The sequence below is a fragment of the Podarcis muralis genome, chromosome 1 (genome assembly GCF_964188315.1).
Source record: "Podarcis muralis chromosome 1, rPodMur119.hap1.1, whole genome shotgun sequence".
NCBI classification, from domain to species: Eukaryota; Metazoa; Chordata; class Lepidosauria; order Squamata; family Lacertidae; genus Podarcis; species Podarcis muralis.
In genome coordinates, this window is record NC_135655.1 from 120860149 (window position 1) to 120884994 (window position 24846).

General features: G+C 44.9%; 1 protein-coding gene across 1 annotated transcript in view; it reads right to left on the reverse strand.

The window, feature by feature from the left end:
• The window catches only part of TMEFF2 (transmembrane protein with EGF like and two follistatin like domains 2), a 256384-nt gene that overhangs the window by 87125 nt on the left and 144413 nt on the right, over positions 1–24846 (reverse strand). Inside the window, exon 5 of the mRNA XM_028750745.2 lies at positions 4021–4117. Within this exon, the coding sequence (XP_028606578.1) occupies positions 4021–4117 (97 nt within the window). The remainder of the gene's footprint in view (positions 1–4020; positions 4118–24846) is intronic.

Below are 24846 nucleotides of genomic sequence, written 5' to 3' on the forward strand. Positions count from 1 at the left end.
CAAGCTAAACATACCCAGTTCCTTCATGTGCTCCTCATAAGGCTTGGTTTCCAGACTCTTGATCATCTTGGTTGCCCTCCTCTGCACACATTCCACTTTGTCAACATCCTTCTTAAATTGTGGTGCCCAGAACTGGACACAGTACTCTAGCTGTGGTCTGACCAAGGCAGAATAGAGCAGTACTGTTCCTTCCCTTGATCTGGACCCTATAGCATTACAGTGGAGCCTCAGTTTTTGAACGTAATCAGTTCCGGAAGACCATTCGACTTCCAGAATGTTCGAAAACCGAAGATCAATGGGCTGGCTGTGAAGTCAATGAGGGAAAATGAAAAACATGCCTTGGCTTCTGAGGCGCATTCAAAAATGGAAGCAATTACATCAGGGTTTTCAGAATTCAGGTTCCAAATTGTTTGGCTTCTGAGTTGCTCGGAAACCAAGGTTCCACTCGTACCTTTTTCTTTGCTGCTGCATCACACTGTTAACTCATCTTAATCTTGGGGCCCACCAAGACCCCTAGATCCTTTTCACATGTATTGCTAGTAATCCAGGCATCCTCATTTTATAGAAGCAAACCCATACCATAGAAGCAAACCCAGGTTTGCCACAAAAACCATACACTAAGTATACTATCCCTTCACATATTAAAGTCTTCATGGAAATTATTGCAATTTTGGGTGGCGTGGGGTAGGGGCAATGCACTGAAAGACTGAAGTAACTTATTCTTCCCAGTTTTTAAATTCAGTTTACATTTGAAACACTCCTTTCAAGAAACAGCTAGTTGATACAGGTAACAGAGCACCCCAGATAATTTTCACAGTAAGAACTGATTGCTCAATTGAGCAGCCACCTGGTTCATGTGATTTCTCTCCCTTTAGGCAGCAGGGAGTATTATCCAGTCCTCCATTTCTTGGAGATTCATGGAGGATAAGGCTATCAATGCCTACAAGTTTTCAATGGCTATGTTTTTCTCTTCGCTATTGGAAGCAGTGTGCCTCCAAAAACAAGGGTAACACACGAGAGAAGTGTGCTGTCAAGTCCCACTTATGGGCTTCCCATAGGCATTTGGGTTAGCCATCACAAGAAGACAATGTTGGCTTAGATGGGTTCTTATGCTCCATGCCATTTATTTTTATTGATTTATTTCATAAAACTTATACGCTGCTTGAGTGTCAAAAGAGAGAAAGCTCAAAGTGGTTCACAGAAAAAGATAAAGCAGTAACGTTATCATTAAGAGGAATGATCAACAATAATCTTAGACTTACAAAAAGTTAAGATAGCAGAAAACTAAAAACAGGTTAAAACTCACACCGACTTTCTAAATAGGTAGGTAAAAGGTAAAGGAGCCCTGGATGGTTAAGTCCGGTTCAAGGTGACTATGGGGTTGCGGCGTTCATCTCGCTTTTAGGCCGAAGGAGCCAGCATTTGTCCACAGACAGCTTTCCGGGTCATGTGGCCAGCATGACTGAACTGCTTCTGGCACAGCAGAATAACTGTGATGGAAGCCAGAGAGCACGGAAACACAGTTTACCTTCCCGCTGCAGTGGTATCTATTTATCTACTTGCACTGGTGTGCTTTTGGACTGCTAGGTGGGCAGGAGCTGGGACAGAGCAACGGGAGCTCACTCTGTCATGGGGATTTGAACCACCAACCTTCTGATTGGCAAGCCCAAGAGGCTCAGTGGTTTAGACCACAGCTCCACCTGTATCTGGGTGTCTAAACAAAAATGTTTTCAGCAGGCACCAAAAAGGGTACAGCACAGACTCTTGGAGAAGGCTCATTTTGGACTGGATGGAGGCTGAACTGTGGAAAGGCCCATCTCATCACTTCATCCCACAACCAGAGTAGAATGTACAAACTACAGAAGGTCTGGTTGACCCACACAACCCTCCTTCCTTTTTTCCTATAATAGGGTGCTCTTTCTTCTCTTCTGCAACTAAACAAGCTCCTGTCTGCACCACCATGCAAACGTGAATGTCAAGAGTCCTGCACTCCGAGTGGCTAATGCAGCAAAATGTATCAAAGTAAGGCAATTATAATTAATAGCGACAACAGCAGTGAGTATTCATTTTGCCGAGCGGGATTTGGCAGCAGACACAGAGAAGGGTTTGAGTGGGGGAAGGGGAGGCTGCAGAAAGGAGCAGACTGTACCCAATCGGAATAATGTTATTTGTTCTTCGAAATCATTAACAGCCCAGCTACATCTGCTGGGAGCATCTGGGTCGCCTTTCTCCCCCAGCATCCAAGGCGGTAGAGCAGCGGTTCTCAACCCGTGGGTCCCCAGATGTTGTTGGACTACAACTCCCATCATCCCTGACCACTGGTCATGCTTGCTAGGAATGATGGGAGTTGTAGTCCAACAACATCTGGGGACCCACGGGTTGAGAAGCACTGTGGTAGAGGGAAGAGTCTGGGGCATTCATTCCTGTAGTCTCAAAGCGATTGTTGCTATGGGAGCAGGGCTGATGCCAGCTTTGGATGCCTACTACTACTGCAACACTCTCTCTCTCTCTCTCTCTCTCTCTCTCTCTCTCTCCCTGCCCCCCTGCGTCCTCATTTCCATGTTAACCGATTGCAGAGAAAATCGGTTTGTATCTCCCCCCCTCCCGCAGCAACCCTGAAAATTGCGGGAATGAAGGGACAACATTTGGGGCAGTATACTGACACACAGTTCTTTCTAGCTGTTTTCTTTTTCTTTCTTTTTTTTAAATACTTTTATTTTGCTTGAAACAAATAGAAATAAATATAGACAATCAAAATTACAAAAGGAAATTCCTTAATAATAATGATGGTGAAAAAAGCTAAAAAACAACAACAACAAAATCTACGGTAAGTACATGGCATAGAACATAAGCCATTATGGGAAAGAAAAAAGAAAAAGAAAAGAAAAGGAGGAGGAGGAGGAAAGAAGAAAAGAAATAAGAAATAAGAAATAAGAAAAAAGGGGGGGGAAGAGAGGAAGATGAGTCAAAACACAAAAAGGCTGATCTATTGTACACTTCCGTCAAGGTCACGACATATCATTATTCTTATCAATTCTCTCTATCTGCATTCCGTAGAATCCCTCATCTTGGTATCAGGGAACATTTCCCTATGCGGTATCATTCTAAACGTAGCCAGGTCTTTCTTGTTGAGCCCTTGTCCCTAAATAATTATTTAACTGTAAATAATTTAATTAATTATTTTAATTATAAATTAATTATTTAATTATAAATTAATTATAAATTAATTAATTAATTTAAAGTTAAATTAATTATTTAACTTTTCATAGGGGAACAGAAACACAGATGTGTGGAAAGGGTGAGGGAGTAGCAACATTGTCCAACGATGCTCCTTGTTGTGTCACACCACACCCACTGGTGTGAAAGAAATTTAGTGTGATATGCCAGTATCAAAAAGCTGCCATTTCATAACACAACGGGTACCGGAGTGTGAAAGGAACAGAACAAATAAAAATGGGACAGAATAATGCGGAAAACTAAGGTAATATTATAATCTGGAAAACTAAAGTAATATTATCCATGTCTAAACGCCCTCTTAGCCACTTTTATAAGGGAAGGCTAAAGACAGAAGATGATCCGCTTTAAATGGCTCGGACTGCGTGAAAAACCCACTTAACCTGTTTGACTGGAGGCTGAAAGGGTGAAAAGGAAATGAAAAATGATGACTTTTATCGTACCACCTTCAACTCTCTTTAACAATCAGTGTCCAACTCCAGCCTCAGCGCTGTTTGAAGCTTGCAGCCTCATCCCATTAAAACAGTTTAAATGAATGATAAATAATCAGATTTCAGGTGTGAGTGGGAGAAATTTGTTTCTATCTCTGCATTCTCTTTTTTTAAAAAACAAAAGAACTTTTTGGAGTCTGTTATGCTCAAGAAACACATTTGAGTTTTTCACCACAACTGAAACAGTACAACCTTAGCTATGTTTCAAGGAGAGGAATTTGGAAGAAAAAGAATTATGAGGGGAAATCAAGCCTTTCAAGACAAATAAATCGACAATGAATGCATGTTACCATACCAAACATCCTCTGCATCTTCATCACACTCTGCCCCAAATTGGCAAATGTCGCAGGTGGATGTTTCCTTTTGAATGGTTTCTCCAGAACCTTCACTGCCTGTGAAAGAAGAAATCAAGAAGAAAAGCGTCAGTTTCCCAGTCCAAAATCTGTCACAAAATCAGCAACAATAAAGAAAACATCCCATCTACTTGTCTATAGTTTATATGTGCAAATGACTATGTCGCCTCTCAAACGTTTAGCTTAGGAACACAGAAAGAGCATAGAAAACTAACATACACTGAATCAAGCTGTTGGTTCATCTAGTTTAGTGTTGTCCACAACTGATTGGTAGGAGCTCTCCAAGGTACTGAAAGCATCCCCACCCTTGCCTGGAGATGGCGGGGATTGAACCTGGGCTCTTCGGCATGCAAGGCAGGTGCTCTTCCACTGAGCTACAACCCTTCTGCAGCTTGGGGCTCTGTATTGAATGAATACACTAGTGTCACACTCAAGCCACTCACTCACATAAGAGTTTAAAGCACTCTTATACAGTGGTACCTTGGGTTACATACACTTCAGGTTACAGACTCCGCTAACCCAGAAATAGTACCTCGGGTTAAGAACTTTGCTTCAGGATGAGAACACAAATCACGCGGTGGTGGGGTGGCAGCGGGAGGCCTCATTAGCTAAAGTGGTGCTTCAGGTTAAGAACAGTTTAAGGTTAAGAATGGACCTCCGGAAAGAATTAAGTATGTAACCAGAGGTACCACTGTACCACTTTTACAGTCATGAATTACCCCAAAGAATCATGGGAGCTGTAGTTGGTTTAAGGTTGCAGGGAATTTTAGCTCTACGAGGGGCAGAACCCTTAATAATCTACAGTTCCTAGGGTTCTTCCTTTCATGGGAAGGGGGAGCCACAACTGTGGTGCAAGAGTGCCTTAAATGTATGGTGCAGATGTAACCTAATAGGATGAGTCTCCTGCTGCACATGTTCCAGGACACATCGGCAATGTGTCGATGCATGGTTGGTCACATAAGTGCAGGCACTTCTCCCCATTCTTGGGAAAGTTTCCTTTCCATGTCTTTGCAAGGTTTCCAATGACGCACTGTTCCCAATCACATATATGTGTAGGCATGTTGTAGACATGCGCTGGCATGTGCGCTGGGTGGGTGGTGGCGGGGCCTGCTCTCTTCCCACCATGCACTTGTTCAGAACACCAATATGATTGTTGTACCAATTTGGGAGGTTTCGTGAGGCAAGGAAAGCAATATTGCAATGAGATGGTTAGCGGAGAACTTAGGCAGCAAAGGGTGAATTTGTGCATTTTCCCCAACTTATATATATTTTTTAAAAAACCACAATCAGCCTTGGTTGCTGCTGTAGTGGCAGATGTTGGGCACTGTTGCTTAAAGCCCTTTTGCTTCGGCTGTCTTCTGTTCAAAATTGCCCCTCTCCCAGCTGTGACTCCATCTTTAGGAATGAAGAAATGGGAAGAAAGACAGCTGGGAGAGAGAGCTATTTTGAATGGGAAAGAGGCAGAAAGGAAAGGGTGAAGTAGCACCTGCCACCCTCTGCTAGTACTCTGCTTAAGAATGTCTGTTTTTCTTTTTAAAGTAAGGATGAAACAATCACCCTGTGTGTAGCTTCAGCCAAAGTGTGTAATGGATTTGGAAGAAGAGTTTGGATTTGCTATCCTGCTTTATCACTACCAGAAGGAGTCTCAAAGCGGCTAACATTCTCCTTTCCCTTCCTCCCCCACAACAAACACTCTGTGAGGTGAGTGAGGCTGAGAGACTTCAGAGAAGTGTGACTAGCCCAAGGTCACCCAGCAGCTGCATGTGGAGGAGCGGGGAAGCAAACCCGGTACCCCAGATTACGAGCCTACCGCTCTTAACCACTACACCACACTGATTGGCAGAGGAAGGGAGAGTTCAATGCTGTCCAATGTAAAAAGTCCCAGGTTCAACACTTGACAGCTCCAAGTTGGGTTGATATCCTGGAGATCTTCTGCCTGTCAATGAGGGAAATACTGCGGTAGACAGACCAATGGTCTGATCAGCATAAAGCAACTTCCTGTGTTCCTCAAACAACAGTCTAAGGACTGGTTCACACTGAAAACTACGGGGCAGTTTTTGTCAACAGAGTTTAACACAAGCTGTGGGTTCTTGTTTGGCATGACTCAACAGAGAGCTGCACTCAGTCCCCAAAGCGTCTCCATGGAGGAGCTTTGCAACTTAAAAAAGAAAATTAATTGGCTTCGCTCGCGAGAAAGAAAATATTCATGCCCACATATGCAGCCCATTACAATGAAAAGAAACACAAAGTTTCCCTTAGGGCGAAATTGTCAGATCAGAGACGGCTTGTGATGTGATCAGCTTCCCATCTTCTTTGAATTCCATGTGACTGATGGAGCAGCTCAGTTAAAAATGGGAGAGGAGGGAAGAGGAGGTTTATTCCCCTGCACGCAAACTCCCAGGTCCCGACCCGCTTCTCAAGTAGGTGTAGCAGTTACAAAACTTTAACATCTTTACAAGATGCCTCCGAGGCAAGGCAGGCAGTTGATGTCCACCATAGCAGAGAACGCTGAAAGAATATAGCAGCCATTATCTTTATGAGACGGACGCTTTAAGGAGTGAGTGGAGGTGTAGCGCAACATCTTCTTCTACCCCCCCCCATGAATTGCCTATAATTAAGGACAAATGAATCTGCTAATCTTGGTTTCTCTCCATTTCAATTTTTTCTAATCCTAAATTCAGTAACTGTTACGTAAAGAAGCAACAGAAAGCGATGGAGAGAACTTGAAGAGGCGTATATACAAAGATGGATGCGAGACGCTATAAAGAGAAAGAGACTGTGTGTATATTAGAACAAATGAACTCTAAAATGCTGGTGGATTTTGAAAAGGATTGCATATGCCATTTTTGCCTAATATACACATTTTGCAGCACAATTCTTCTAATATAATGAACATTTGTGCATTATTTTCATGGATATGTGTATTTCTACGCACACTGTGCCCTAGTAGATGCATAGCATATGCCCACTGCTGGGCTGGACAACTACACTGCAAAATTCAGAGACATGCGAAATTGGAAGCTAGCTGTGTTTCAGTTCACGTTCATGTAAATTACGAAGATTCACCTTTAACTGTGAACTGAATCCATTTCCCCCCTTCTTCAATCCCCACCCACCATTCACATTGCCAAAATCATGTTCTGCATTTCTCTCTTTCCTGTAGGCTGTCGAGGCCAATTGGTATTTCTCAGGGCACAGATCTGGCACAGGGTCCTCCAATGGCTGTTCACTGTGCTGATGTTTGAAAAGCACCTGACACAGCTCAGCCAAATGACAACATTTGCTCTGTCTAGCCAGTGTCCACTACTACTAAAAATAACAATAGCTACAATTACATTTTTCCCTGGTTTTCGTAATGTATCAAATTTTGTTGTTGTTGTTGTTCTGTTTTGTTTTCTACCTGGATTTCTTTCTTTCTTTCTTTCTTTCTTTCTTTCTTTCTTTCTTTCTTTCTTTCTTTCTTTCTCTCTCTCTCTCTATCTATCTATCTATCTATCTATCATCTCTTGGTGTCTTATTTTACTCTGTACACTTGTAATTATGTACATTATATTTTTAATAAAGAATACACACACACATACTGAAAGGCTGCTCTGTACAGCCACTGCCCTTCATCTTCAGGTTGCAAAATGAATTTAACAACTATCCATAAAACTTTTTTTTTAAAAGCTCCATGATAAGTGCCAGGCATCACATAGCTCAATAATTAAGCCTTTGTAAACCTGCCAGATTGTCCAAGTTCTGGAAAACAAGCTCCTTCATTTTTAGCAAAATTTCTCTCTCTGCTTTTAAGTCCCTCTGGAAAAACAACAACACTTTCCATGTATTTATATTTAATTTAACAGGATTGCCTTTGGTCTCTCTTCCCCCAGCTAAATGCCCGCAGCTTCAGTGTATCCTTTTATAAGCAGGTATGCTTTTCCCATGGACAACATATGTTTTCAAGAAGAGCAGCAGCGTTTTAAATCTGTATTCCAAACACTCAGCATCCAGGGATGGTTTACATTGTGAATAGTAAGTGAACCTTTTGCAGACAGCAAGTTCAACGCATAAGCAGAGCATCCTCCCTTCATTTTTTATTAGAAATGAGCCGGTAGTCCTTTCATTGCAGTTGCCATTGGTGAACAAGGAGAGTAACTGGGCTGGGAGAACTGAACTACCCAGGCATTATTCCCCAGCATTAAATTAAAACAGCAGTCTCCTTCCTTTTATTTATTTTTTCTGCCATTGGTCTCAACAGCGGTGTTGCCTGGCGATAAAATTTGTTTAAAGTGAATTCTCTTCCCACCCCACTGTGCAGATGAGTGCCCTGATAAAACCAGACAACCTAGAAAGAGTTATTTTCTCCTTATTTCCTGCTGCCATTTAAGCTTTTGGAGTGTAAGAGTCATTTTCTAAGGTGACCCGAAGGCTCTCATCTCCCTCTCTGGCCTTTAGGTTTTGCACCATTTTGCATGTGCCTCCAAGAAACCTTGCACGAGTCTTCGGAGAATCCAAAAAAGGTTGGGAAACATTTCGCGCAGCATTCAGAAAACCCTATCTGTGATTCTTTTCAAGGTGTTAGCAAAATGCATGCTGGATCCGGCCAAAGATCCCCCTCGTCCAACATCCTGTTTTCACAGTGGCCAACTGGAAGCCTGCAAGATTCTGTAGGCAAAGCATGGACTCTACCAGCATGCAATCATTTACCTATTTATCAATATATTTCTATCCTGCTTTTACCCCCTCCACAAGGGAGTTGCACAAAGCGGCTTACAAATAAAAAGGCAAAACGTAACAACAACAATGGCTTGGGGGTTAAAACAGGAAATGAATAAAACCAAAACCAGCAGCAAGAAATCACACACACACACACACACACACACACACGGGCATACAGATGTGGGCACCCAGACCTCTCTCTCTTTGGACCCCAGGACTGTCCCTAGACCATACACCTCACTTGGCCTGCTTTCCACTCTCCTTCTGTGGGCCTGGCTGGAAGGTATGCTTGAAGTCTGATAATGCCTCCTGGTTTCTGGGGTGGAGGCTAGAGAGGAGGATGTGAGCATGTGTGAAAATAGCCTATTGTACACAGGTAACATGTGAATGAAAGGGACGCGGGTGGCGCTGTGGTCTAAACCACAGAGCCTAGGGCTTGCCGATCAGAAGGTTGGAGGTTCGAATCCCTGCGATGGGGTGAGCTCCCGTTGCTCAGTCCCTGCTTCCTGCCAACCTATCAGTTCGAAAGCACGTCAAAGTGCAAGTAGATAAATAGGTACCGCTCTGGCGGGAAGGTAAACGGCGTTTCCATGCGCTGCTCTGGTTCTCCAGAAGCGGCTTAGTCATGCTGGCCACATGACCCACAAGTTGTATGCCGGCTCCCTCGGCCAATAAAGCGAGATGAGTGCCGGAACCCCAGAGTCGGTCACGACTGGACCTAATGGTCAGGGGTCCCTTTACCTTTACCTTAACATGTGAATATGTTGCTTTGCCTACTTTACCTCTGGTCTGTCCGGGATTGGTTGGATGCAGAGGAATGGTGGGGGGGGGGACCAGCTGGAGAACCACCAAGGGAAGAAGACTCAGAGCCCAGGGAATGGTGAGTGGGAAGAAGAGGAAAAGGGAGAAGATTGGGAAGAGGGGGTGTCGGACGCTAAAGAGGTAACAGGGCTTAGTGAGCCGGGAGAGTCATTGATAGAGACAAGAATTCTAACCCAATGCTTTCACCAAAGTCTGCTTACATCTGGGATCAATAAAGTTGTGGCCTATTTCAACCCAAGTACTGATGTCAAATGTCTTATTCTTTCATGGGGCTGCCCCGGACGGCCTGTGCGCTGTTATACCTGGGCACGCAAATATCCAGCCAAGTAACATATTTAATAATCACATATAGTAGGGGAAATGGCAGACTAGAAATGCATCCTAATAGGATAAATGTCTTTGCAAAAATGTGTATATTAGGAAATTTGACTAAAAGGCTGGTGAATTTTCATGAAAATTTGACTAAAATGCTGGTGAATTTTCATGAAGACACTTTAAAAAAAATCATGAAATTACGTAGAAATGTGGAGAAACAAACTGACGATGGTGGAGGATGTCAAATTGAGAGGCAATGAAATTAACAGATTCACCTAACTCCTGGTACATAGCTGGTGAGCTACATTTGACATGGTATATCACAAATTTCGCCGATAATTTCTTACTTTAGTTCTATGGTTGCATTCCCGTTTCTGCCAGGTAAAGGCAATTTCTTTGAAGGGTGGGGTATCAATAAATCAGATAACAAAATAAAATTGTGGAGACCCATCTGTTTGGGGAAGAGAGGGACAATCTCTTGAGCAAGGGGCTAAATAACCACTTCAGCTTGGACTGAAAACTGAGTGCTCTCAGGTAAGTAGAAACTAAGTGAAAGATGTTTCTGCAATGCAGGCCCCTTCTCCCCCAATACACATCTGGCTGAAGAAAGCTGTGCTAAAAATTGCGAGAGAGAGAGAGGGAGAAGTGTCGAGGGCAGCCGGATGTTGGCAACTAACACAGCGACACAAAAACATGGGGTGAGTTGAGCTTCGTGCAGAGATATCCCACTGTGGGCTTTCACATTAGCAGAAGGAAGTGGGTCAAAAGGGCAGGAGAGTGAGAGCCCGCTAAGAGATACATGGGGAGAGAGAGGCCAGTGGTATCTGCAAAATGCACAAGAGTGAACGCCCCAAACAGCTTCTTAGAAAGTGATTTATTTTTTTAAAAAAACCCATCTCGGCCAGCACACAAGCCAGAGAGAAGCTCAAATGCCGAAAGTGACTTGGCTCTCAATCGATAAGTCTTTTCGTAGCCCCCTCTCCGCGAGAGCATTAGCTTGCTTGAAAGCCGCAAAGTGAGAAAAATGAATGGGTGTGAAACGAGGGGTCGTTGCAGGAGCAACTATCCTTTCAGATCTCTGGCAAAGGCTCAAAATAACATTATAGGAGAGATGAAAAGAAAAACGCTCCTCAGCTGTACCGGCCGCAAATGCCGCGTGTGACATAGCTTGGTTCTACTGGCTGCGCGCGGGCTTCTCGTTCAGTGAAGGGGAAATTACCTATATCCCACGCAAGCTTACACAAAAGGAAATTAACCACAATTTCCAGTGCCAACTTGAGCCCTGATCAAAAGCCGTCGATGGGAGCTCCTGAAACATTCTCCTTGATACCGACGAGCTTTCAATCAAGGCCTCAGCATGGATGGCAGTGATATAAGTGAGTATTATAACGTCAAGACTTTCGTAGATGCAAGCAACGCATGGGGGTCTGTGGAATGCAAAAGAAAGGGGATAATATGCAAGAGCCCTGATTTTATGCAGCAAGCATCCTTTTCTTGCCTGGGGGATTGCTGAGGGCTGCTTCATAGGCTGCAGGCCTGCTTGCCGTTCCCCTCTGATTACATGGTTCTGCTTCTGTCGTAGGAGCCCTCCCACATGACCTGCCAAGTCCCGCAGGAAGCTGTCATTCAAATGTTATTGGAACAGTGTGTGATTGAGTCAGAGGGAGTTGGCAACTATTCAGTTTTCGTATGCGAATCCCTTACCTTCAGTGACAGACAACGCATGCACATTATTTTCCCTCTTCCAAGACACTTTGCTCTTTGAAAATTGTTCTTATTAAAGATTATTGGGCTGCAAAAGTACATACAATGTCTCTGTTTTCAGATCATAAAGTCCTTTCTATAGGTCAGTTCTATTCAGTGCTTTTTTCTAAAAAAAATTGTTTAGGGGTACTCTCATTTAGACTCAAGAAAATCACCATTTTATAGTTCAAATTGGGAAAAATAAATACAGTAAATGGACAAAAGTATAGAGATTCACAAAATGTTTAGGGGCATGCGTACCCCTGTGTACCCCCAGAAAAAAGCACTGGTTATATTCCATGTGAGACGTTAATGTTGTAATCAGTATAAGGTTGGGGAGAAGGGGGAGAGGAAGAGAGGGGGGTAGTAAATTTTCATTCTTTTACAAAGAGTATGTGCGAGGTTTTTGTGTTAGCATCATGTGGGTATGTTCTCTTTCTATTCATTTATTAGTTTTAATTGGCTTTGAGAGAGGTTGGGGGAGCCCAGGGCATGGTTGGTTGACTCCAACATTTCTCCAACGAAAATAGGGACATCCCATTCCATGATGATAATAATAATAATTTTACTATTTATAGCTCACGCATCTGACTGAGTTGCCCCAGCAACTCTGGGCGGCTTCCAACATAATAACATAAAAACATAATACAGTCATACCTCGGGTTAAAGACTCTTTGGGTTAAATCTTTTCAGGTTGCGTCCCGCGGCGACCCAGAAGTAACGGAACGGGTTACTTCTGGGTTTCACCACTTGCGCATGCATAGACGCTCAAAATGACATCACACGCATGCGCAGAAGCGGTGAATCGTGACCCACGCACGCACAGACGTGGGTTGCATTCTGCTCATGTTGTGAACGGGGCTCCGGAATGGATCCTGTTCGCAACCAGGGGTACCACTGTAAAACATTTAACTTTTTTTTTTTTTAAAAAAAAATACCACCTTCCCCTATACAGGGTTGCTTTCAGATGTCTTCTAAAGGTGGTATAGTTAGTTATCTCTTTGGCTCGGAGGTCACATAACTCCATACCCTCCAACCTTTCTCCGATGAAAATAGGAACGTCCTAAGGAAAAGTGGGACCTTCTGGGATCAAATCAGAAACTGGGACACCTTCTGTAAATCTGGAACTATCCATGGAAATTAGGGACACTTGGACGGTCTATTGCCTTCATATCAACTTCCCATACATAGACAATCAAGTTAAAAGGAGACCTGCCCCCTGCTAAGATGTGTGATTGAATTTGCATTTTTGAAGCATGTATATGGGAAGGACAGATTGTGAAGCTGAGGCTCCAATACTTTGGCCACCTCCTGAGAAGAGAAGACTCCCTGGAAAAGACCCTGATGTTGGGAAAGATGGAGGGCACAAGGAGAAGGGGACGACAGAGAAAGAGATGGTTGGACAGTGTTCTCAAAGCTACCAGCATGAGTTTGACCAAACTGCGGGACGCAGTGGAAGACAGGAGTGCCTGGTGTGCTCTGGTCCATGGGGTCACGAAGAGTCGGACACGACTAAACGACTAAACAACAAGAAATATGGGTTACTTTCTTCTTGTAGGAGGAGAGGATGGGACTAGAGCTCAGTGGTAAGAGTTTGTGTGTAGATGATCCCAGATTCAAGCCCTGCTATCTCCCGGTAGGCCTGGGAGAGAAACCAGCCTGAAACCATGAATAATCACTGCAAATCAGTGTAGAGAATACTGAGCTGGATGGGTTTATAGTGTGACTTTAATACAAGGCATCTTTCTATGTTTCCTATGAGATATAACTGATCCCAATTCCTGTTGGGAAGTCCAATGGAAATCTAACATTGCTGCAGTTTCACAACACTCCACTGGCAGCAACGGAAGTGTGTTACTGCAGCTTGAATCTCTCAGATCACTGTGGCCTTGCAACCTATTTCTGCTGTGGGTATTGTCTCTTTCAGAGGCCAGGTTACCTTTGGAAATAATTAGAAGTCTCTCCCTCCCTCCATCACAGCCCCACCTGTATGGAACTCATTGCTTGAGATTCTGGGTCCATTTAGATGGGGCTGTCAAGACTTTATAGACCAGCTCCTGATCTCAAAGTGTAATAGCATACAGTTGGGCTCGTTCGATTATTTCTGCTGCTGTGATAACACAGCTGATTTGGTTTTTAATTATTTGCTTGGATGTTTTAATATCGTAGCAGCAATGAGAGCTCGCGTGAAGTGAACAAAAGTGGGCTATTAATCTTCAAATAAATAAGACTCACTCCCCCATTGTACAAGCTGATCTTGTAGCAATATTCCCTCCCCCAAGGTAGAGATGATAGATATAGATAGATAAATAGAATTTAAGAGCATCTGAATAGGGTGATTCTGTCTGTGGAGGGGCTACAGGACCACACATCTCAGCTGTGCCTCATCCACCCCAATATTTCCACATTGAACTGGAAGGTCCAAACCTTATCTTAATCTTATAAGAAGTGCTATTTTTCTATAAAAAGCGGTGCTGTAACTCACCACGAAGAACTCCCTCATCCTCTTAGAATGGCAATAGCACCCACCTAATCAGGGCCAGAACTAAGTTCTGGTGAGTTCCAGCTGAAGAAAGCCTTGATTACCGTATTTTTGTGTGTATAAGATGCCCCAATGTATAAGACAACCCCCCTTTTAAACCCCAAATTAAGAAATTAAGTTGTTTAACATTTGGGGTGGGGGTGGGGAAGGTCACTTCTGCCAATTGCTCAGTTGCCTGCCCACCACTGCCAATCGCTTGCCACAGCCACTGTTGATCACACACCACGCCCCAGCTGCCAATTGTCTGCCCGCTCGCTGCCACCAACAGCCCATCTGCCCACTTGCCACAGCCGCCAATCACCTGCCCAATTGCTGCAGCCACAGCCAATCGCCAGCAGGCTTTGCCACATCCACCAATCAGTCTCCTGCTTGATGCTTCCATTAATCACATACCCCCCCCCCCCCGCATCTACTATCTGTGTATAAGAAGACACCCAATTTTTGCCTATTTTTTAAAGCAAAAAGCACCGTCTTCTACATGGGAAAATACAGTAGTTACAATTGCCCTACAATCCCTTACCTTTGTCATGATCACCGTCATCACTAGGTATGACTGGGGAGCCCTACCCCTGGGTTTCTGATCATGGGGAGGATTGCAGAGGCAGATTTGGGGTGGGGGCGTGACTAGTTCAGTTACAACGAGCATGGAGAATGGAGCTCAAGAACTGTGGAAGGGGAGCTGAATTATGGCGCCACACAATACACTGCTTAAATTTGAGATCCCAAGGTCCATCACTGAGCATTGTAATAAAGACATTTATAATATTCTCCCTCCTTCCTGCTTTTGGACCTTTCAATATTGAGCTAACACGGGAAGTTTAGGAACAGAGAGGGTAGCCACCTACTCCACAGATACAATTTAAGGGTCCCAGAATAGGGTCACTGATGTGTGATTATCAGTCCTCTCTCTATCCAGCATCCAAGCGAGTGACCTTTGGAAAATGCAAAATTTCATAGAATTATAGACTTGGAAGGGATCCCAAGAGCCCTGCAATGAAGGAAGTAAATTTTGCAAGTAAACAATTTCAGAATCAGCCAGGCTGGTGGCTTTCCTCCTTAAGCTTCCCTTCCTGGATTCTGCCCCACTTTAAAACAGGCATTTCATGCACACATTTTGATGAGTCTTACGAGTCTACCATTCCTCCTACATGCCGATGCTGTTAAGTGTAGGGCAAAAACAAAACAAAACAAAGCCGTAAAGTCAACACTACAGTGCCTTGCATGAAGCAACAATCCTAGGTGGTGCCAACTTTTCACATTTACATACAGTGTAAACAGTGCCAATTAGTGACAGAATTTAATAGCTGCCAGCCCGCCCCTCCAAATAAACATGTTGATCTAAATTTGCCGAGAGCTCCTTCTCATAAAATGCACAAGAGAAAAGAGCAGAGCAGTGTGTGCTAGAAACTCTCACATCTTACTTTAATTTTATTTTAAAAGGGAAATGGCTTCCTTACAGAGGGGCTTTCAAAGAGCATCGCTGTAAACAGTTCCGTGGTTTCCCGATGCAACAAATCGGGAGACCTTTGATGGTTTTCACACTTAAATCAAGTTTTGTTTTTTGTTTTTTATCCCCCATGTCTGACATGTGAACGAGAAAAGCCTTACATTGGGCCAGGCTGTGCATTTGATTCTAAAACTGGTTCTCCTCTGGTTGTTATTTCCCTTTTCCAACCACACTGGAAATGGTTTTCAAAGATTGGATGAAAAAAAGGCTCAGAAACTTGGGTTATACAGTGGTACCTCGGGTTACATACGCTTCAGGTTACAGACTCCGCTAACCCAGAAATAGTGCTTCAGGTTAAGAACTTTGCTTCAGGATGAGAACAGAAATCGTGCTCCAGCAGCACGACAGCAGCAGGAGGCCCCATTAGCTAAAGTGGTGCTTCAGGTTAAGAACAGTTTCAGGTTAAGAATGGACCTCCGGAACTAATTAAGTACTTAACCCAAGGTACCACTGTAATGTAATGCACAAACCCTTGGGATTTAGTCCCATTGGAATATATACTCAGAGTCGCTAAATCTGCCCCTTCATTACCTTGCACATTACTGGGTAGGACCCTAGGACTGGGCACCAGCCCTCCGTCGCATTCCCCCAACCCCTGCCCATATCTTGCTAGCTGCTCAAGACTCATCCACCACCGCTGTCCAATCTGCACCACAGTCCTTTTAAGCCCATGCCATCCTTCTATGACTTTCTGTGCCACCAAGTTTAGAGCCAGCCGCCGTGTTATGAGAGCAAGAGAGGCAGGATATGTGCTGCCCTTTTAAGCTCCCCCCCTCCCTCGTCTCTCTGCCTCTGGTTCCCAGCGGCACCCTGGCAAATGACATCATCAAGCTGCACAACCAAGCTTGGAGCTGGCCACCATGTTGCGAGTGGCAGAGAGGCAGGATTTGCTGTCATGGCGGCACTGTGAGGGGTGGGAGAAAGCCTCAGAATTGGGATGCCCCAATTTCAAGCCAGATTTACAGAAGCTGTCACAGTTTCTGATTTGATCCTGGAATGACCCGCTTTTCCTAAGGATGTCCCTCTTTTCATCAAAGAAACATTGGAGGGTATGGAGCATAGCTGCCAACTGTCCCTTATTTGGCGGGAAGGTCCCTTATCCCAGCGCCGTTTCCCGCTGCTGTCCCTTATTGATGATGCCCCTTAAATTTCCCGGGTTTCAAAGGAAGCAGCTCCTCTCCCTGCCGGCCAGGGAGGAGGGAGGCTCCAACTGTGTTGCTCACCCAATAAGGAGTCTAAGAATGACTGGGGTGTGGAGCTTGCATGCCTTGTGCCGATCAAATTGGCCGCGTTGCCTGGGGACTCGCCTTTGCTCAGCGCTTCCCAGCGGAGAGGTGACGGTGGTTTTCCTTGCTGCATCCCCTTTGCCGGGTTGCTGTGCTGTGGGAACCAGCACTTGAGGCTTCTTTTGGCTGCTGGCTGGGCTTTCTGCCTTTGGCTTGGAGGTGCTAGGAAGTTGAACATACCTGTGCTAGGAAAATCCCTTATTTTGGCTGCTGGTCCCTTATTTTCAAATCCGTAAGTTGACAGCTATGGTATGGAGTTATGCAATCCCCAAACCAAGGAGATAAGTAACCATACAACCTTTAGAAGACGTCTGAAGGCAGCCCAGTATAAGGATTTTTTTTAATAAAAGCTTTAATGTTTTATTATGTTTTTATATATGTTGGAAGCTGCCCAGAGTGGCTGGGGCAACCTAGTCAGATGGGCAGGGTATAAACAACAGCAACAACAACAGCAACAACAACAACAACAACAACAACAACAACAACAACAGAATAGAATGTCCCTATTTTCATCAGAGAAATGTTGGAGAGTGTGCTTCTGCTACTGTATCACTGTTGAGGCTTGGAGTTGTAAAATGCACTTATTAGCTTCCTATCTGGTCAAAGGATTAATGTCAGGGACCTTGATTTTGTACTAGCACTGCAGAGACATTTAACCTTCAGAAAACTTAACGATAGAAAAACACGCAGACACTAAAAGAGCCATCAGACGTGTTTCGGCAAATGTGCCCATTTTAACGTCTTTATCAGGCTGCTGCCAATTTACGCCTGTTTATCTTTCCAAATATTACGATGGCTCACACTGTTGCCGCATCGGATATTAAAATGTACTTTATTCCAGAACTGATGGAACTCTCAGTGGTTAAGAAAAACGGAGAAGAAGAATAGAAGAGTGGGGAGAAGATTTAGGTATCTCTGAAGATTTCTTATCACTGCGCAACATAACTCTCTAACGGTTCGGTGCCTTGGAGGGTCATCGGAGATCACTTATCATATAAATCAAAAAGGTGGCAGGCTATAAGAGCGCAAGCCTATAGCAATTTCATGTCTTTGCTCACAGACATCAAATCTATCTTTTAGGCAGACTATAGAAAAGGATAATGCGCCAGTTCATTTATACCACCCACGAAACCCAAATCGGGAGATCAGCTAATCTGAAGTTGCCACTACGGCTCCCGATTCAATGGCAATTCACTACAGAAATGGCTGGTCTCACACCTTCTAAGATTTGATTGGTTTAAACTCTCATTTATGTGACATACTATTTCTGCTTTGCAGAAAGGACTCCTGCGTGTGGCCCCAATATAATTGCCTACCCTGAAACAGACCTAGTACAATTTGGTCACGTTCATGCCATATGCTTAAAATGCTATTATGCTGCTTTAAGAGTCATGACTTCCAGCAAATAATTCTTTGTTAGAATCATAGAATTGTCGAGTTGGAAGGGACCCCAAGGGTCATCTAGTCCAATCCCCTGCAATGCAGGAATCTCAGCTAAAGCATCCAGGACAGCTGGCCATCCAACCTCTGCTTAAAAACCTCCAAGGAAGGAGAGACCACCACCTCCTGAGGGAGACCGTTCCACTGTTGAACAGCTCTTACCGTCACAAAGTTTTCCCCCAATGTTTAGTCGGAATCTCCTTTCTTGTATCTTGAAAGCATTGGTTTGAGTCCTTCCCTCCAGAGCAGGAGAAAACAAGCATGTTCCCTCTTAAGGGTGCTTAGAATTGCAGATCTGCAAGGGGCCTTCAACTCTCAGCACCCTTAAAAGCTACAGTTCCCAGAATTCCTTGGGGAAAAGCCATGCCTGTTAAAGTGGCCTCATAGCACTTTTAATGCTATGGTGCGGATGTATGTAAGATATTTTTTACAGGTGCGAACATGCAATGGGCTGTATCCAATTGGTGCCTTTAAGCAAGACAAGCCTTTAGGTCCTGTGAAAGATTCTGCTAATGGATGAGCAGCAGAGGCAGTTTTTGCCAGTTCCCCCCCTTCAGCTCCCATTCTCTTGAACACCAGTTTTGGAGAGTCTTGTACAAATTGGCAAAAATCCCCTCCTCTGATAGAAGACCCTTCTACCAAAGCAACAGAGCTCAGAAGACCAGTTAGACCTTACTCAATATATATTTGTTTCCAATCCTCAGTCTCGTCCTAATTTATTTTTAGGGCACTGCTTTATTTATGCTGATCATCGTTTTTGCGCGAGTGTTTTTTCTCCCAAATCCAGTGGGCCACCTCTCGATTCAGGTCACAGGGAAAAGATTACACCAGGGGCTTCCTATTTCTGTTGCCTCTCAGGAATAACGAGAAGTGCTAGTTTTGACCTATAAAAGACTAAATGGTTGAGGGCCGGGTGTTTTACGGACAGCTTCTCTTTCTCCCACTGTGATTGCTGGGGTCTGCTAGCGGCCATCATTTAACAGTACCCTCCCTGCCTCAGAAACGAAGATTGAGGACGTGCTCTTAATTAGTTGTTTGCTAGCTGGGAAATTGGTGTTTTTTCTCTCCTGGTGATCTGCCCAAACTTCCTAGAGATTATGGCAGATACTGGGTTGCATTCAATGGTAGGTGCGTAAATGAAAGTACCGTATTTTTTGCTCTATAGGACGCACCCAACCATAGGATGCACCTTGTTTTAGAGGGGGAGAACAAGAAAAAAAAACTCCCCCTCTCTGCTCAGCGCCCCTTCAGCGAAGCAGGAGGAGAAATGGAACCCCTTCCATTTCTCCTCCCACTTGGCTGAAGGGGTGCTGCACAGCTCTCCCTCTCTGCTGAAGCCAGGAGAGTCTTGCTCTCCTGGCTTCAGCAAAAGGAACCCGAAGCCTATCCCTGAAGCCTGGAGAGCGAGAGGGATCTGTGCACATCGACCCCTCTCGCTCTCCAGGCTTCAGCGAAAACAACGCGAAGCCAAGGAGTGCGGAGGGAGCACTCCCTCTGCGCTTCGGAGGCTTCGTGTTGCTATCGCTGAAGCCAAGGAGCCTGCATTCGCTCCATAGGACGCACACACATTTCCCCTGAATTTTTGGAGGGGGAAAATTGTGTCCTATAGAGTGAAAAATACGGTACTTCCACTGGGGAAGGACAAGGCACATTATTTCACAAATTCCTTGACCCCCCCCCAAGCAACTGCAGTCCTCCATGTCATGTACCATACAGCTCTAAAGGCTTCCCCAACCCTCAGGAGTAGCTTTTATTGGGGTACATGGCTCTGTATGAGAGCTCTCTGCCATGCTACATTTTGTTGAAGGTTCCACTTGTGACACCTTCATGTTCATATGTTCATTTGCACATGTGCACTGGAGTCAAGATGTCTCCACCAACCCCCTCCTTTTAACTACTAGAGACTGCCAGGAGGGGCTCCGCAGAATGGCAAGTCAAGCAACACATGCTCAAATAATATGTTTAGGTCCTTCTCCCTCCCCAGGTAAAACAGGGGCTGTGATTTGCAAGAAATTAGATTCTCTCTCTCTCAAACAGGGACCCTTGGAATGTATGGTACATAACAGACAAATACAGGCTTCACTGAGAAAGGATATGACTTCTCATGTAAAAGAAGCGAGAGCTTTTGAACTTACACAGCCCTATTTATTTGCAAGGGGATGAATAGGGAGCACAGCTCCTATTCTAAAGCACAGATGGAGCTTAGCTCCCATGCAGAACCGTAGAAGAGAGCCGAAGGGAAGCTAAACATCTTCAATCATTGCCTCTTCCTGCTTGTCATTATTTGCTTTCAGCAAATAAGCTTGACCTCCCTCAGCCACCTAATGTCTGGTGAAATTGTCAAGCATAGATCTCACATCCAAACAACATCAGCTCCCATCTTAGTGGGCAAAGGCTGGAGAATGCCAGTGATGCTAATTCACTTTGCATGGTGAACACATTTTTTGGTCAACGGCTTGGCCCCTCCAATCGGTTAGGATGGGGATTTTGTTTTTAACTTTTGGTGTGTTAGAAAGTTTTGATTTTAAGTGATCCTGGCAGTGCGGTTGTACACGGACCCCCATGTTAAATCGCTAAGAGAGACACTTAAAACCACATCTTGTACTCCCCAGCAAAAGAATATTTTAGGTGAAGCTAGTGATACTTATCTACGCGGGTGGTGCTGTGGGTTAAACCACAGAGCCTAGGACTTGCCGATCAGAAGGTCGGCGGTTCGAATCCCCGCAATGGGGTGAGCTCCAGTTGCTCGGTCCCTGCTCCTGCCAACCTAGCAGTTCGAAAGCACGTCAAAGTGCAAGTAGATAAATAGGTATCGCTCCGGCAGGAAGGTAAACGCCGTTTCCATGCGCTGCTCTGGTTCGCCAGAAGCGGCTTAGTCATGCTGGCCACATGACCCAGAAGCTGTACGCCGGCTCCCTCAGTCAATAAAGCGAGATGAGTGCCGCAACCCCAGAGTCGGTCACGACTGGACCTGATGGTCAGGGGTCCCTTTACCTTAGTGACACTTATCTTCACCCACCTCCAGCTCTCTTCATATTGGTGTTAGTGCATGAAAAGTGGGATGCCAGAGAAGGCTGGCATGGGTAGATGAGGAAACAAATCTCATTGTTACTATTGTACAGTAGCCTAGCTTCTTACACACACACACAAAAAAAAAACACACACGTGCCAAGTTGTGCCCAACTTTGAAGGGGCTGAGTGTGTGAGTGATGTCATGCACGTGCGGATGTGCACGACGTCACATGCATCATGCATGCACGTGATGACTGTTGCATCGGGAGAGGCCAATTAGGCCTCCCCATGATGTGACACTTGTGCACTAGGCCATGCTGATTGGCTTGGGGCAACATCCTGCCAGGCCTCCTCTGCCCCCTCAGGATTGGGGGGCTGAGCCCTATCCCGGTGGACGTGGGGGGGGGGGGTTGTAGAGGCCTCAGCCCCATAGAGTTGGCACGCCTGCTCACAAACCACTCTCTGTCCTCATTCCAGGCAACAGCCCAAAAATTACTGCATCTGCCAGAAGCCATACTCCAGTACAAATCTACATCTGATGAGGGTTCAGGCAATCTCATTTAGAGGAGAGAGAGAAAGAGAGAGAGAGAGAGAGAGAGAAAGAGAAGGAGAGAGTTCGCCACTGGGCCTCCAAAAATTATTCATCAAGACGAGAGGTCCTTCCTGATGACTACATCATCCACCTCACAAATCAAGAGAAGAGATACTTTGCGTTGCTCATTAAGAAACCCTTAATGATCTACAGTGGAACCTCAGTTTTTGAACTTAATCCATTCCGGAAGACCATTCGGCTTCCAAAAAGTTCAAAAACCGAGGATCAATGGGCTGGCTGCAAAGTCAATGGGGAAAACATGCAAAACATGGCTCAGAAGCCATTTGGCTTCCAAAAATTGTTCAGAAGCAGTTACTTCTGGGTTTTCGGCATTTGGGAGCCAAAACGTTCCAAAATGGAGGCCTAACCAAGATTTGATTGTATTGCAGATCTTCCATCTGCCGGTAGGCTGTGGTCTAGGGTGTTCCGGAACTTGTGTTCCGGAGCTGATCTCTCCTGTCAGCAGATAAGAGCTACTGTGGTGCAGAGGGAGAGCCAGTGTGGTGTAGTGGTTAGAGCAGCAGGCAAGGACCAGGGAGAACAGGGATCAAATACCCATTTGGCCATCAAGCTCACTGGTCAACCAGCCACTGCCTCTTAGCTTAATTCACTTTACATGGTTGAGGTGAGTATGAAATGGAGACAAAGGAAAACCACGGACACTATCTTGAGTGCACGTAATGAATGAATAAAATGACTTGGAACAATAGATGCATGCATACTTTTTGCTAACTTCATAATATGCATAGCCATAATAATAATAATAATAATAATAATAATATGCATTTACTGTGGGTGGTTATGTGCAGACATACAGACATCTATCTCCACCTCTGGAGAGGAACCCTCCAACTGTATTATGATTCCAGACAAGTAATTAAACTAATTCATATTGCAGAGGAATGATATGGCAAACCACAGAGTCAACGCTGCCAAGCCAAATAAACAGTAGTTAGGCTCCTGTTCTTTCGCTGTGCTGCTCATCCAATTTGTTAATGGCACATACATGCTTTTAAGCCAACTGCTTTAATCAAAATCAACATGTCCTGGTTACACTACAGCCTTGGAAATAGAAGGGCACATAAAAGACCCCAAAAGCGACAGACGTTTGAAATGGATAATAGATTGCAACTGGAGTCATTTCCTGCCTAGAAGACAAGAGAGGAACATGCCAACTGGAGGCTTTCGCCAACCCACTTAAGATTCTAAATGAGCCTTTCAGCTATTTAATTCATACCGATTCGCATCTCTTTGCTTATGAATAGCTAACCAGTGGATATTGACCAGTGTGAACAAACCAGTGGAACAAATGCCATTGCTTCGGTGACAGAATGGCGCCTAGTCTATTAGACAGGTATATGACAGGACAACACCTATGATTGATTGAATGAGAATACAGTGGTACCTCGGGTTACATACACTTCAGGTCACATACGCTTCAGGTTACAGACTCTGCTAACCCAGAAATAGTGCTTCAGGTTAAGAACTTTGCTTCAGGATAAGAACAGAAATTGTGCTCCGGCGGCACAGCGGCAGCAGGAGGCCCCATTAGCTAAAGTCGTGCTTCAGGTTAAGAACAGTTTCAGGTTAAGTACAGACCTCCAGAACGAATTAAGTACTTAACCTGAGCTACCACTGTATGTGAGTCTCACCCTTAAGAACAGGGTTTGCAATAGGTAAAGGTAAAGGTAAAGGGACCCCTGACCATTAGGTCCAGTTGTGACCGACTCTGGGGTTGTGGCACTCATCTTGCTTTATTGGCCGAGGGAGCCGACGTACAGCTTCCGGGTCATGTGGCCAGCATGACTAAGCCGCTTCTGGCGAACCAGAGCAGTGCACGGAAACGCTGTTTACCTTCCCGCCAGAGCGGTACCTATTTATCTACTTGCACTTTGATGTGCTTTCGAACTGCTAGGTTGGCAGGAGCAGGGACTGAGCAACGGGAGCTCACCCTGTCGCGGGGATTTGAACCGCCGACCTTCTGATCGGCAAGTCCTAGGCTCTGTGGTTTAACCCACAGTGCCACCCGCGTTCCTTTTGCAATAGGTGCACTGAATCAAAAGAAGGGGCTCACCCTTTGACAGCGGAACTGTCTCTCTCGGGAGGTTGTGGACTCTCCTTCCTCGGAGGTTTTTAAGCAGAGGTTGGATGGCCACCTGTCATGGATGCTTTAGCTGAGATTCCTGCATTGCAGGGGGTTGGACTAGATTGCCCCTGGAGTCCTTTGCAACTTGACAATTCTATTATTCTTTGACCTACATGCACTAATCAGTGCTCGCAAAGAGCTAGTTTGGTTATCTCCCACTTGGATTACTGCAATGCCTTTGAAGGTGACCTGGAAACTATGACTAATCCAGAATGCGGCAGCTAGACTGGTGACTGGGGGCGGCTGCTGAGACCATATTACACCGGTCCTTAAAGACCTACATTGGCTCCCAGTACGTTTCCGAGCACAATTCAAAGCGTTGGTGCTGACCTTCAAAGCCCTAAATGGCCTCTGCCCAATATGCCCGAAGGAGCGTCTCCACCCCCATCGTTCAGTCTGGACACTGAGATCCAGCTCCGAGGGCCTTCTGGTGGTTCCTTCACTGTGAGAAGTGAGGTTACGGGGAACCAGGCAGAGGGCCTTCTTGGTGCCCTCCCTTCAGATGTCAAAGGGATAAAGAACCAACCAATTTTAGAAGACATCTGAAGGCAGTCCTGTTTAGGGAAGTTTTTAATGTCCGTTTTTCAGAGCCGCCCAGAGTGGCTAGGGAAACCCAGTCAGATGGGCAGGGTATAAAATAATAATAACAATAATAATAACAA